Here is a 14598-nt window from a genome sequence, read left to right on the forward strand (position 1 = left end):
ATATAAAATTTTTAAATAAAAAATAATTTATAAATATTAAATATATATTAAAATTAATAATTATATAGAACAACCAAATAAGATAGTATATCCTACGTTTTCTACACGGTGGACAGAGAATTTCTTAATTATGATAGGAAGGTACAAACAGGGTTGGTGGGTGTCACCGAATATTTGACCACGACCGGCCCGGTCCGGACGGCAAAAGAAGTTTCCCGTCTCGCCCAGTCCATTATCTCACGTCCGGAAATTAACAGATCCAGCTCATAGAAACCCTCTCCGTTCAAAACCATCGTCGGGCGTTCCGTTCTTTGCCATCGTTTCACACGAATTTCTCCCCTCGACTCTTCGAGCTGTCCCTTGTTCCACGACCACGGAAAGAGAGGGAGAGATAGAGCGCCCATCCGAAGCCCCTCTTCTCTCTCCTTTCTTCTCCCTTGAGCCTTCCTCCTCCTCGATCACGACTTCCGTCAACCCTAGTTTCCATCCGTCGGGCCGGCGATCTCGGCGAGAATTCTCGGGAGGAAATACTAGATCTTTGGGGCGGAGAATCCCGCTCCATGCCGGGGGGGATCGAGTTTTAGGGTTTGACAGGAATCACGCCTGGAAGCCACGCCAAAGATTTCGAATTGTAACGCTCTGTTTTGGTTGGGTTGAAACTGAGGCGGGAAGCTGGAGGGTTTGGTTTTTTCCAAGATCATCGTTTTGGAACCCTAGAGTTGGGTTTTGGGTGCTTGGCTTTCGGAGAATTAGGTGAAATAGGTTGAGATTTTTTTTGTTGAAACGGGGAATTTCTATTTTATTGGAATTATTATTTTTGTTGTTGGTGGTGGAAAAATGAGTAATAGAAGAGAGGAAGAGAGGAATGAGAAGATCATTAGAGGTCTCATGAAGCTTCCGCCAAACAGGAAGTGCATCAACTGCAACAGCTTGGTATTTCTTTTCTTTTCTCTTCTTTTCCATGTTAAATTCCAAATACTGTTTTTTCCTCGATCAAACTTGTTGTGCAATTTTGGATGGCTAATTTTGTGTTTATTATACCTTTTTATCAAAGTAAACTTCTAAATTCTCGTTCTTTGCTGGTATAGGGTCCGCAGTATGTCTGCACGAATTTCTGGACCTTCGTCTGTACAACATGCAGCGGCATACAGTGAGTATTTGGTATACTTTATTCTGAGAATTTTGATTTTTGATTCTTTACCATCTTTTACCCATCATCAGATTCTTTAATCACCAATTCATTTTTTTTATCTAATTATATTTTGTTGCAAAACAATATGTATTAAAAGGGTGAGTAAGTGATGTAGAGTAAAGAATATTTCATGCTTTTTGTTGACGTTTTCCTTGATTCTGAAGGAATAACTTTTATCATTTTGTCACTGTTTTTAGATTTGGTTAAGAGACATCTGAGAAGGTTTTCAGATTTCCTTTTCCTTTTCCTGACGTGGATTTTGGACACTTCTCATTCCTTATGCAAAGTCACCCAATTCTATATGCCTTTTTATGCTCAATCAAGTCCTCTGAGCCATTGACTACAAGGAAAATTAGGGTTTTGCACGGGAAAAGTAATATCAAGAATCATTCAATGGCTTTCATGTGTGTGACTCCGTGTGTATACTTGTTGCATAATGAAATCTAAAGTATCTCGGAACTGAACTTGCATATTTGAAGCCCTTCCTCATCTGATGTGTGTTTTTGTGGTCCATATTTTGATAATACTGCAACTCCAACAATTTCATCCAAGGTCTGGATACCAACCTGTACCATTCCATGTTGACTAGTATATTGGTAATGTTGTATGGTACCGAGGCTCGCTTTGTTATATAAGCTGAACTGGTTCATACGAGTCTGAACCGAGCATAACCATCCGATATGACCTGGTATTGACTCTTACTGCCTGGTTTTTGGCGGCACTATGATTGGGAATGAGAAAAAAATGTTGGGATTCTGTCTCGGTTTCGGGTGCATATTGTACCATACAATTGTACTGTACGGAACCTGTAATGTACTGGTAAAATTTTTAGTATCAGTTTTGCAGATCTTGATTTCAACTTTTGGTTTTGATGCAAATTGTTTTCTATAACATGCAGCCGTGAATTTACTCATCGGGTGAAGTCAGTATCAATGGCTAAGTTTACCAAAGAAGAAGTTGATGCTCTTCAAAAAGGTGGCAATCAGGTAACTGCCAGCCTATGTCCTTTCTGTCTAATATGAGTTGTCAGTTCTACTCTCATATGATGTTAGTTATTGTAGCGTGCGAGAGAAATGTTTTTGAAGGACTGGGACATGCAGCAGATGAGATTGCCTGTTAGCAGGTAAAAAATGGAATATTTTATTACTTGAACTAGTTAAACTTGATAATTATGCTTCTTATATAACAGATGATGCGGGTTAGTAATTTGACTTTTATGTTTTGTCGTTCCAGTAATGCTGATAGAATTAGGGAATTCATAAGAAATGTTTATGTTTACAAGAAATATGCGGGGGGGCAAACCTCTGACAAGCTATCTAGTAATACAGAGGTAACATTTTCCGATTGAACATGTACTTCAGACTTGAAATTTTATTCTTCATCCATCTAATATTTTGAACTTTTTTTCTGTTTTCTTTCACAGTACTGCATGCTGTTCATGCACCCAGATTATTGTTCCAATTCTAACAATGAGGTGTTCATGCTTTGGACAGAGCCTCAAGAATCATGAAGAAAATCAGAGGAGAGCTAGTTCTTATCATTCTTATTCTCAGAGCCCACCTTATGATTATCAGTATGAGGATAGGCGTTATGGAAAACAATTTGGCATGCTTTCTAGAAGGCCAGGTTCAGATCGAGGGCGTTATGAAGGGAAAATTAATAGCTTTGTTTATAGTCCAAGTCGCTTACGTGAACAGATGCATGAAGACAGATTTGCTAATGAAAGTTCTGGTTCAAGATCATCGGACTTCTCCATATCTAGCACAGGTGACCCATTCAGATATGATGGCCAGTCACCAAATTCTCAGGACACTGAGTATTGCAGCCCTCCTTTACACCAAGCAAGGGAAATCTTAGTTGAAGACACACGGCCCCAGATGTCAAATAGGCAATCAAAGGCAAATGCTCGGATGAACTTAGATGGGATTGCGCGCCCACAGGTTATTAATCTTTCTCTGTGTCCACTAATGTTTATGTCCTATCCCATCATTTTCATGTTGTGGATGAAGCAGCTTTGGTTATAAATGAGAAATCATTTCTTTCTTTGTTCAGAGAACTGCATCTACAGGCAGCGTTGGATACTTTGAGGGCCACTCCCTGTCTCATAGATCAGTTGATTCTGGTGGTTTATGTGTTGTTGAGCCTGTCCATTCTACTGGAACTCATCAGGCAGTGCAATCTGCATTCACTTCCTCCACACAAATGCCTACTTCTGTGCATGCTACAAAGCAGGATCCTCTCAACTTATCATTTGCTGGATCACCAATGACTTCTTCAACTCCATCTATAGATTTGTTTGCTGATTGCGGTAATCAACCTTCATCTGTAACCCCTCTGGAGCATAAACCATCTCTGTTTCCCTTGTCAGAAAATGAAGGATGGGCTACATTTGACCTACCTCACCATGCTGGATTTGCTTCTGAAACATATGTGAGGGTCCCTGCTTTGGCTTTTCCTGGTGACGGAGCATCCAAGGGGACTGAAAATGCATCGTCATCTATGCAAAATATTTCACAATGCTTTGCAGTTCAGAGTTCTGTAGCTCCTGCACCATTTACACTGACACATGGTCAGTGGCATGCAGGTATACATGAAGACACGAGCTCTGCTGATCAGAAAAGCTCCCAGGTGAAGAGCTTTTGACACACCTGCTTGCACTAGTGATCATAGATATATTGTTCTTTCAGTGAGGCTTCCTTGGGGTAAATGTTGGCAAGCATTGCACCCTTGCCTCATGTATGGTATTACAACCTAAGATCAATGCGATATCGTAACAATTTGTTGTTGTTGTTGTTTGTTGCAGTTGTGGAATGCTTTTGATGATTCTACTGGGAACATGTCTTGTACTTTGTTTGGGAGTCTACCACAGAATAATCATTCACAAGTTATAATGTCCACATCTAAATCTGGTGATCCACATATTGGATTGAAACTCCCGGAGGTATTACCATGTCCATTGCTTTTTGTTCAGGTTATATAACATCTCTGCATTCTAGTCTTATAAATTTGATTCAATTGCAGAACACTATTAAGGATGGGCTTCAAAAGCCAGCTCTGGATGATAGAGCCACCCATTTTAATCTGCCACCTGGTGATGTCAATGGATCATCATTTCCTCCATCAGTTTGGCCATTGATGGTTTGTATATTTTCATGCTGTCATCATGTTAATTTGGTTTTTAGTTGTGTGCCCAAGTAGTAATGCTATGTGGATGGTGTATATATTCACCTACCTTATTAGTGCAATTATGCCTGCCCTTGTCTTCATTCTTCATGCCCTACTTTACATGGTTATTGTTGTCCTTCTAGAAAAATAATGGAGTTGGAGATTTTGTTGCCATTGATAAAATTAAATGATCCAACTTCACAATGTATGATGGCAACAAAAACAAATAGGTGAGCGTAAGAGGCCTATGTGCTTGGTTGATCATATGCATTTTACATGCTTTCTCATAAATAAGTCCATGGAGTTCAATAGTATAATTGCCTGTTGCATGGTTGGTGTTTGGACAACAAAAGAAGGTTCTTTCAGTATAGCAAGTGTTGAGCACAAGATGCATGTGAAACAAAAGACGCACCTATAGATCACTGGTTGCTTGCAGCCTGATACTGCAATGGCAAGACTGATAATGACTATTCATATAATTGCTTTTTTAGTGGGTCCATGAGTAATTGCATTATGGTTGGCAAGTTTAGGTACTCTCTGAACAAGATAACTTGCATTCAAGGCATTGATAATGTATTCAGTGTAACACCTAATGCAGACAATCTTTACTACTGTATGGCATGGAAACCCACCTAGAAAAAAAAACAATTAGATGGATGATACTAATCATACGTTTATGAATGTGTATTTGTCTATACATTCATAAAAATATAGATACACATACAACATACAAACATAAACATACATATATATTATATATATGTGTATACAGACAGACACTACACATATATTACATCTCAGTCTACATGTATGCGTAAAGGCGAAGAAAAAAAGCGCTGCAACACATGGCGGATGGATATTCTGCCACGTGGCAGATGGAGGCTGATGCTTCCATTTTAATATATATATATATATATATACACACACACATATACATACATACATACATACATACATACACATGTACACACACATACATTTTCCTGCTTGCACGCACATACTTAAGAATAGGAAGATTCACATGTTTTTTCTCCCTTGCTTGTAACACATGAAGGACATGGGTGAAGGTACTGCAGTTGTCTTAAGTTGAAAATCCAATATAAAATTCCAGATGCACTCACATTCTTATAATGATATGTACATGCATGTCTAGTATAAGAGGCAAATGCCCACACATGTTGCTCTGTCTTATAAGTCGTTTCATTGTGTTTTATAGGGAGGGGCTACTCAGGCAAAAAAATCAAATCCTTTTGATCTACCATATGACCCAACATCGGAAGGCAGCAGTTCGGTATGTTGAACTTTTGTGAATTCTGTTTGTAGATAATAATATTAAAGATATGGAATTCTTTGTAATCTTCTTCCATCTCTTAGGATGTAGTTAAGAATATTCTGTCATCTTAAAGACAGATGACTAAAAGTAAAAAAAAAAAAAAAAGAACAAGGCTTCGTAATGCACAAAGCTCCATGATTGGAGGGTCAGATATATGGGGCCTTACCTCTGCATATGGAGGACTGTTTCCATAGTTTGAACCTGTGACACCCAGCTCATGATGGAGTAACCTCACTGTTGCTCCAAGGCCCGCTTTCAGAGAGATGATTGAAAGTGAGGATCACAAAAATATAGTAGTAAGTGCTGGTCAATCTAAGGGTGATTGCTGAGAAACACAATCCTTAGCAATAATGCTACCCTTAGTATCATCTACAATATCATTAGTTTGCATAAAACAAGAGACAGAAATGATTAGATCCAAGCCTTCCATAATGAATTGTTCTTTAACTGTAATAAACGCATCTGAAGCAACTACATGCTCAAAGTTCACTTTCAACATTTTTTATTACTATCTGTTAGTTTTCCACATCAATCAAGTTATTCCTTGGATTTGTATTTTTTTTTTCAAGCATGGGAAGTTTTAAGTTTTCCATTCTTCAAACAAGGTTTGTCAACTTGATGGTTGGGCTCTAGACATGGTCAAGTCAAACCAGGTAGGTCCAAATGAATGGATTTTGGATTGACGTGTTTGAGCTGTAAGTTGACTTCAGGACAGAAGGCTGAGTTTAGTGAATTTATTGAGAATCTTCAGAGAAAATCTGAACTCAAGTTCTCCAGATCTGAATCTTGACACAGTTAACTGGGGTTCTTCTAGTCCTCAAGAAGAAAGAAAGCAAGCAAGAAAAGAAGGAAAAGAAAAAGGAGGGAAAAAAAAAAGAAGAGAAAATGCTCAACTGAAAACTATCTTTTGCTGGTGAAAGCCTGACACGTTTTTACTGCAATTTAGTGTTTAAGATAATTTCTTTCAAAGTACATTAGATTTATTTTGCACGATGCTTGTGGAGTCGGTAAATGTTTTTATCAGCGTTGCCTTGTCTGCATTAACAAACTAGTTTCACGAGTGAAACATTATTAGAATGTGTTTTCTTATTTATATTCTGAATGTGAAGTCATGGTAATGAAGCACATATTTTATCGTATTTCTAAGTAGCTAATCTCTGAATACTTACAGAGTTGGTTGAAATTTAGTTACTATAAATTTTTAAACTTAACAATCAGGTACTTGATTGTATCATTGTCAGAAAAGTCACCATCTTGGAGGTTCCAAATTTTATCACTAAAGAGAACTTAATTCTTTGTAAAAGATAATGTGTTATATTTCTAAAAATTATCTATCCTTGATTACTTGAACTAGTAAAATTAGTGAAACTTCCCTGACTTTTCAAGTTGACGTGCTTCTGGATTCCGTTTATTCTAAGCTCGAGCTTGATGCTCTCATGCCATGCTTTAATCCTTGTCATTTTGCTATAGTGAATTTTAAGCTTCATCGATGCCATTAGACTTAGTAAACAACGATGTAATTTGCTGCAGTTCTATCATCTAGGATGTCTATCAGATACACAAACCTGAGAAACTTTACCAATGAATGCACTGATATGGCTATAGTAGACATTCTGTGTGTTGCATGTACATGACATCATTCTTGTTCTAGCAAAACAAATGAGCTCATATTGAACTATTATGATCTTTAAATGGAAGATAATGATAGCATTGATTGAAGTGACTTATTATGTGCTCAGGTGTCCTGAACCCAGGAAATATTGGAATTAATTTTTTATCATCTCTGATTGTAGTACTCTAGTTTGTGGCTCATGCTGTCTTCATGAACTGTCTACTGCTCCATTGTTAGTGTCCTCCAATAGTATGCTGCTATTATGGCCTATAAAGTACAACCTCAGTTTGCTTTGAATATGGATATGGGCATTAAAACATGGCTAGTGAGTGGCAGGTTTCCAAAGCAGCACTTGGATGAATGAATATCATAATAAACAAATGGGTAAGTTGTAGTGAGTGATTGTTTATTTGGTTGACCAGAATGTGGGATGATGACTTGAAGTACATTTTGTGCCAAATAGTTCGTTGGTTACCTTCTCTCCATAATAATGGTTACACTGTTAATTTGATTCCTTGAACATGGATATTTGAAGTGCTTCATATCATTTATGGATGGAGGCTTCTGTACCTTTTCTTTTGACAAATAAAGTAAGAGAGATATTGTGTGGAGAATTAAAAGTATAACATTTCAATAAAGAGCGAAATCTGATAAGTTTAAATTTCTACTTATTTGTTTCTTTTTCATCCTTTTTTGTGCAGATTCTCCTGAATATGATTTATGGTTTTTCTTATAAAATTGTTTTATTGTTTTTTAGTGCAAATTGCTCTTTTTTAGTAATTATGGGCCATTTAATGGTCTTTTGGTAATTACTTTCCTTTATTTGTTTATTTGGATAATTGTAGTCTTACAGAATATAATTTTAGATTTGTTGTCAAAATTTTTTAATTATTTTTGCCATTGCTCGTTTGTTTCTAAAATTGCAAACCATTCCATAATACACTTCTTCCCAGCGAACATTTCTCATCACTTGGACTTGTGTTAGTTTGTCTCTAGTTAGTTAACAGTGATGCCCAATCCCAAAGAGCCAATGCAGCTCTGACGATTTTAGTTGCAATCGTTGTAGTATTGCATGCTTGTAGAGCTTCAGTATATGCATATATAACTGGAAAGTTACTGAAGCCTCTCTTGAATGTGAGCCCTTCAAAAACACCACCCGTAATTTAGACTGTGGCCTAACAGATTTTCTTTTGCAGTATTTGGACATGAGCTCTTTAGAAGCAGCATTACCAAATCCGCAGCTGCCAACTGATTACATTGGTGGCTTAGCGCAACCATGGTTTCCTCAAAATTCTGCTACAGCATATAGTCCTTCCTTGCCTGAAGGTAAGTCTCTAGTGCTGCTTTTCGATCACGGCTTATCATCTTTCTAACATCACTTGATCCATGTACAGGAGGGCTGGCATACATGGCAGCGCAGGCACCAAGTTCTCAGTTGCCGTAAGCTTTCTTGATATCCTCATGGTTTATATCATTGGAGATGCTGTTTGCTGTAATCTGAAGTAATATAGTGATATTGGCAGGAATTTACCTTCCCAAGACCCGGCTGCATCTCTCAGCGGTAATCCATTTGCATGAGAAAGTGCTGGGAAAAACATTCTCCAAGTGGACCTGTGACGTGGCAAATGACTTTGTCTCACTGCCATTATCCTTGCATTGAAATAAGGCCAGTGGTTCTAGTTGCATTCACCATCCATTGTGCAACAAAACCAATTATATGCGATTGTTGCAAAAAAAAAAAAAAAAAAAAGGTGCAAGCAATTGTTAGAACTGGTCCAGCAGCTCCTACTTTTTGATGGGTTCTGGCTCGTTCCTGATTCTGCTGGAGGACATGTATGGAACCGCCTAGATGACGCCATGATTCCCTTTTTTTTTTTTTTAGGGTGTGTGTGTGGGCGGGTTCTTTTATTTTGGTTCGTTTCTATATTCTTGTAGTTACGATCAAGTGTTTTATCAGGAGAACAATTCCTCGTGCAGTTGCATCACGAGATTATTCTAGTGCCGTGTACATTTGTGGACGTTGTTGTTGTTCGGATTTGTTTGGAAGGAAGAAAAACGTAAAAAATCCCACCTGCTGGGGTCAAAGTGCCAAGTAGAGCTGTAAGTTATTCGAAAAGGGGTGGTAATGGACCGGCAGGTTTCCGGATGGTAACGATTTTCTACAAAATGTTGAGAACGTCCAATCTTTAGAAAGATTGTTCGATTTTAAGTCGTCATTTTACAATGACAAAACGGGATTAGAATTCCCCAAAAATATTACGAGGTTTAAACTATATCTAATCAAGATATTTCTTGCGAGAACATTACGAGTCTCCGGAATAGAGAATGCAGAAGAGGCGCATTGCAATAATTTTAAGAGAAAAGAAAAAAGATAATTTTTTTTTTATCAAAATAAATTATTCACATATGTATGGTGTGAATATATTTAAAAAGTAAAATATCTTTAATTTTCTCCGTCAGAAGTCCATAAGTAGTTTTTGGTGTCTGCTTCAATATAGGTTGTAATTGAATATATATATATATATATATAAGTCATGTGTACTTTTGCTCTAAAAATTGTGGACTCAATTAGGTGACAACCTTCCACACCATCAATCTGAAATCAGACTCTCGAACTATAAATCCAACACTATTGTTTTTATCTCTAATACTTTTAATAAAATTGTTCTTAAGATATCCTGTAGGTGGGGTCTTTCAAACTACAAATTTTTTTTTCTGGTAAAATTTTGGTATTGTTGGGGAATACCCACCGACCGACCGACTGATGGCCGGAGGGACCGACCGACCGACAGCCGGAGCGACCGACCGACGGGCGCCATCACCGGCCAATTAACGGCCTACAACCGACTGAGGATGTGTCGGCCGGGCATGCTTTTCCCGACCGACTGAACCTAGAAGTCTGATGGCCGACTCACGCAAGGCTCGCCGACCAACGGAGGGGCCCGACGCCACTCAGCTGGCCACCGACCTAGGGTCGGTCGGCTCCTCCGATCGCCGTACAGCCGCCAGGACTTGTCAGTTCTGACAGCCGCATGCGGCACGGCCACCTAGGGACATTGTCAACCCTAGTGATTTGCAGCCCCACGGCGACATGACACTTTCACGGCGACTCTTACAGTCTACAGTGAGTTGACAATTCCTCACTTGTCCGCGCCATTAATGACGGCGCCATACCGTGCTCCACTATATAAATCGGGGAAGGCAACAGTGCAAGGGGGATCTCTCTCTCCACTTCTCGACTTGGAGACCACAGGCTCGCACCTCTCTCCCTCTCTCCCTCGATTGAGCTCTCTGTCTTCATTTCACTGTTGCCCAGTCACCTCTCTGACTTGACCGTCGGAGGGTCCCCGCCGGAGCCGCCTCCGGTCAGTGTGGACTTCTCATTTTGCAGGTGCACGTTCCCCGGCGATCGGACGACGAGGCGATTGGCCGCAACAGATTGGTGCGCCAGGTAGGGGGGACGCAAGCAGCAGATACTAATGACAAAGACAAGAGCTCAACGATCGAGAGTCACCGGGTCGGCGAGACGCTCTTCCCTTCGGGAAGAGACCTCTCCGCCACCCTCTGCGGCGGAACCTAGCTCCCCGCATCCCGCGGTCACCACGGAGGTGCAGATCGCGGCGATCGTACGGCAGATGACCGTGCTGACGGATGTCGTCAAAAGCCTCCAGCAACAACCCGCACGGCTGCCGCCATCACCGATCGGGCAACCAGCGGCACGTCCGATGCCCTCTAGGAGCAGCCGCCGACGCCCGCGTCGATCTCCGTCGCCTCCGCGGGAGCACCTGCCACAGCGCTCCCACAGAGAGGAGGAGGGGCGGCCGCGGCGTGACGCCCATCGGTCCCGACAGCATTCTCCCTCCCAGCTGGAACGAGCGAGGAAGGAGAAGCGACCGCGAACGCCGTCCGCCTCTCTCTCGGACTCTTCCGGAGACTCCACTCCTGGGGTCTCCCAGCACTGACGGACAGACGACTACGAATGCAGGTTCGAGAAAATCGACCGTCGGCTCGTGTTGCTGCAGGTGGACGGGCAGAAGTCTTCAAACGACGTCGACTTCCAGACCGCCCAACCTCTCTCCCGACTCATCCTCGATGAACCGATCTCCAGTCGGTTCAAGATGCCGCACGTGGAGTCTTACGACGGCTCCACCGACCCAATCGACCATCTGGAGAGCTACAAAGCTCTCATGACGATTCAAGGGGCAACCGACGCTCTCTTTTGCATCGGCTTCCCCGCCACGCTCCGCAAAGCTGCCAGGGCCTGGTACTCTGGTCTTCGATCGAAAAGTATCCACTCCTTCAGGCAGCTCGAGCATTCCTTCGTGGTCCATTTCAGCACCAGTCGGAAGCCGCCACGAACCTCGGACAGTCTTTTCTCCCTCAAGCAGAGAGAAAATGAGACTCTACGACACTTCGTGACGCGATTCAACGCGGCCACGCTTGAGGTCCGGGACCTCAATGGAGACATAGCCATCTTGGCCATGAAACGGGGGCTAAGGACATCCCGGTTCACCTACTCCCTGGACAAAACCCTCCCCCGAACATACGCCGAACTGCTGGAGCGCGCGTACAAGTACATGCGCGCGGACGAAGGAGCTTCCGACCGGCGCCTGACTTAAGGCACGGGCTGAAAAGAAAAATAGAAGAAAGGTCGGGCCCATGCTGAACCCAGCAGGCCCTCCACCGATAGACGAGCCTTGCCCCGACGATGGAGTCCGAGACTGACGCATCGCAGGTATGACTCCTACACCCCTCTCCCCGCTCCTCGTGCGCAGATCCTGATAGAGATCGAAGGAGCGGAGAATCTACAAGGACCTCAGCCTCTGAAGGCAAAAGGCCCCGACCAACACGGCCGATCATCGATCGCCGAATCAACGGCTCGATCATCGATCGCCAAACCGACGGCCTCGGCCTCTGAAGGCAAAAGGCCCCGACCAACACGGCCAATCGTCGATCGCCGAATCAACGGCTCGATCACCGATCGTCGAAACCGACGGCCTCGGCCTCTGAAGGCAAAAGGCTCTGACCAACATGGCTCGATTGCCGATCGCCGAATCAACGGCTCGATCACCGAATCAACGGCTCGATCACCGATCGTCGAATCAACGGCTCGATCACCGATCGTCGAACCGACGGCCTCGGCCTCTGAAGACAAAAGGCCTCGACCAACATGGCTCGATTGCCGATCGCCGAATCAACGGCTCGATCACCGATCGTCGAATCAACGGCTCGATCACCGATCGCCGAACCGACGGCCTCGGCCTCTGAAGGCAAAAGGCCCCGACCAACATGGCCGATCATCGATCGCCGAATCAACGGCTCGATCACCGATCGCCGAAATCGACGGCCTCAGCCTTTGAAGGCAAAAGGCCCCGACCAACATGGCTCAATTGTCGATCGCCGAATCAACGGCTCGATCACCGATCGCCGAATCAACGGCTCGATCACCGATTATCGAACCGACGGCCTCGGCCTCTGAAGGCAAAAGGCCCCTGACCAACATGGCTCGATTGCCGATCACCGAATCGTCCGACACCCGACCTCCTGACGCCGACGTGACACCTGACGTCGACGTGACGTCTGACGACGACAAAACGTGACATCTGACACCTGACGCTGACGTGACATCTGACACCGACGTGACACCTGACGCCGACGTGACATCTGACACCGACTAGACGTCTGATGCCAGCAAATCGCTCGGCATTCATGAGACATCCGACATCGGATCAACCCGCGGTACGGTCGGAATTTGGCATACGATGAATCCACTCCTGTTCGCCCTGGGTTGCTGCCCAAATAAAAGCATCGGCCAGCTCACCGTCCGACTCAGGAGTGGAGGGGGGCAACTGTTGGAGAATACCCACCGACCGACCGACTGACGGACGGAGGGACCGACCGACCGACTGATGGCCGGAGGGACCGACCGACCGACCGACAGCCGGAGCGACCGACCGACGGGCGCCATCACCGGCCAATTAACGGCCTACAACCGACTGAGGATGTGTCAGCCGGGCATGCTTTTCCCGACCGACTGAACCTAGAAGTCTGATGGCCGACTCACGCAAGGCTCGCCGACCAACGGAGGGGCCCGATGCCACTCAGCTGGCCACCGACCTAGGGTCGGTCGGCTCCTCCGATCGCCGTACAGCCGCCAGAGCTTGTCAGTTCTGACAGCCGCATGCGGCACGGCCACCTAGGGGCATTGTCAACCCTAGTGATTTGACAGCCCTACGGCGACATGACACTTTCACGGCGACTCTTACAGTCTACAGTGAGTTGACAATTCCTCACTTGTCCGCGCCATTAATGACGGCGTCATACCGTGCTCCACTATATAAATCGGGGAAGGCAACAGTGCAAGGGGGATCTCTCTCTCCACTTCTCGATTTGGAGACCACAGGCTCGCACCTTTCTCCCTCTCTCCCTCGATTGAGCTCTCTGTCTTCATTTCACTGTTGCCCAGTCACCTCTCTGACTTGACCGTCGGAGGGTCCCCGTCGGAGCTGCCTCCGATCAGTGTGGACTTCTCGTTTTGCAGGTGCAGATGCACGTTCTCCGACGATCGGACGACGAGGCGATTGGCCGCAACAGGTATCAGCACTTTATCTGACACCGAAGACTGCAGGATTTATAAAAGACACTATGATATAAATTAAAAAATCCTGTTATTTTATAATTGACGTTTTATGAAGAGATGTAATAACGTTATTTAATTAATGAGATCACTAAACTATAAAGATAAGTCTGATATCTAAAAAAGTTTGTTATTTTTCAAAAAAACTAAAATTTGTCAGCAATTTACTTCGTTTTTTTTTTTAAAAAAAAAACATTGATGGTGATAAACCGAAAGGGTGACCTCTGTTAGACTGTTACATCCTCCGGTACAATTTTTACTGCAAGTGGCACTTGACACTTCTAGCAAAAATAGCAAAATTATTACTTTCAAAATTATATTAAAAAAAAAATTAATTATCAAAATAATTTAAAATTTAATTTTTTTATCAAACTAATGTAAAAGAGAAAAACGTCATTTTGAATGGCGTTTTTTTCCCCTTCCACGTCACCCTTCTTTCCACGATGGCATCGTCTCAAAAAAAAAAAAAAAAATTAAATTTTTACAATATTTTAAATTTTAAATTAAATTTTTTTCTTTTCTTTTTTTAAGATATTTTTTATTTTTTTACAATATTTTTTTTCTTTTCTTGAGATAATTTTTTTACAATAATTTAAAAAAAAATATATTTTTTTTAAAGTTTAATTTACAAATTTTTTTATTTCAATTAATCTTTAAAA

The 14598-nt window shown here is 42.7% G+C and overlaps 1 protein-coding gene across 5 annotated transcripts; it reads left to right on the forward strand.

The window, feature by feature from the left end:
• Nucleotides 1-257: 257 nt before the first annotated feature.
• LOC105052386 (probable ADP-ribosylation factor GTPase-activating protein AGD14) lies at nucleotides 258-9394 on the forward strand. 5 transcript variants are annotated; one of them, XM_073244276.1, is made up of 14 exons: nucleotides 258-933; nucleotides 1089-1150; nucleotides 2091-2178; nucleotides 2254-2315; nucleotides 2426-2522; nucleotides 2686-3132; nucleotides 3245-3622; nucleotides 3767-3820; nucleotides 3996-4133; nucleotides 4214-4330; nucleotides 5574-5648; nucleotides 8499-8628; nucleotides 8697-8742; nucleotides 8814-9394. In XM_073244276.1, the coding sequence occupies exons 1-14, from the start codon at nucleotides 838-840 to the stop codon at nucleotides 8878-8880; spliced, it is 1857 nt and encodes a 618-aa protein (XP_073100377.1). In that variant the 5' UTR covers nucleotides 258-837; the 3' UTR covers nucleotides 8881-9394. The 5 variants fall into 5 exon arrangements, with proteins under 5 accessions (XP_073100377.1, XP_073100376.1, XP_073100375.1 ...); XM_073244275.1 differs by having other exon boundaries at nucleotides 259-933; nucleotides 1089-1161; nucleotides 3245-3820; XM_073244274.1 differs by having other exon boundaries at nucleotides 260-933; nucleotides 3245-3820.
• The last annotated feature ends 5204 nt before the right edge of the window (nucleotides 9395-14598 follow it).

The sequence above is a fragment of the Elaeis guineensis genome, chromosome 10 (assembly GCF_000442705.2).
Source record: "Elaeis guineensis isolate ETL-2024a chromosome 10, EG11, whole genome shotgun sequence".
NCBI lineage: Eukaryota > Viridiplantae > Streptophyta > Magnoliopsida > Arecales > Arecaceae > Elaeis > Elaeis guineensis.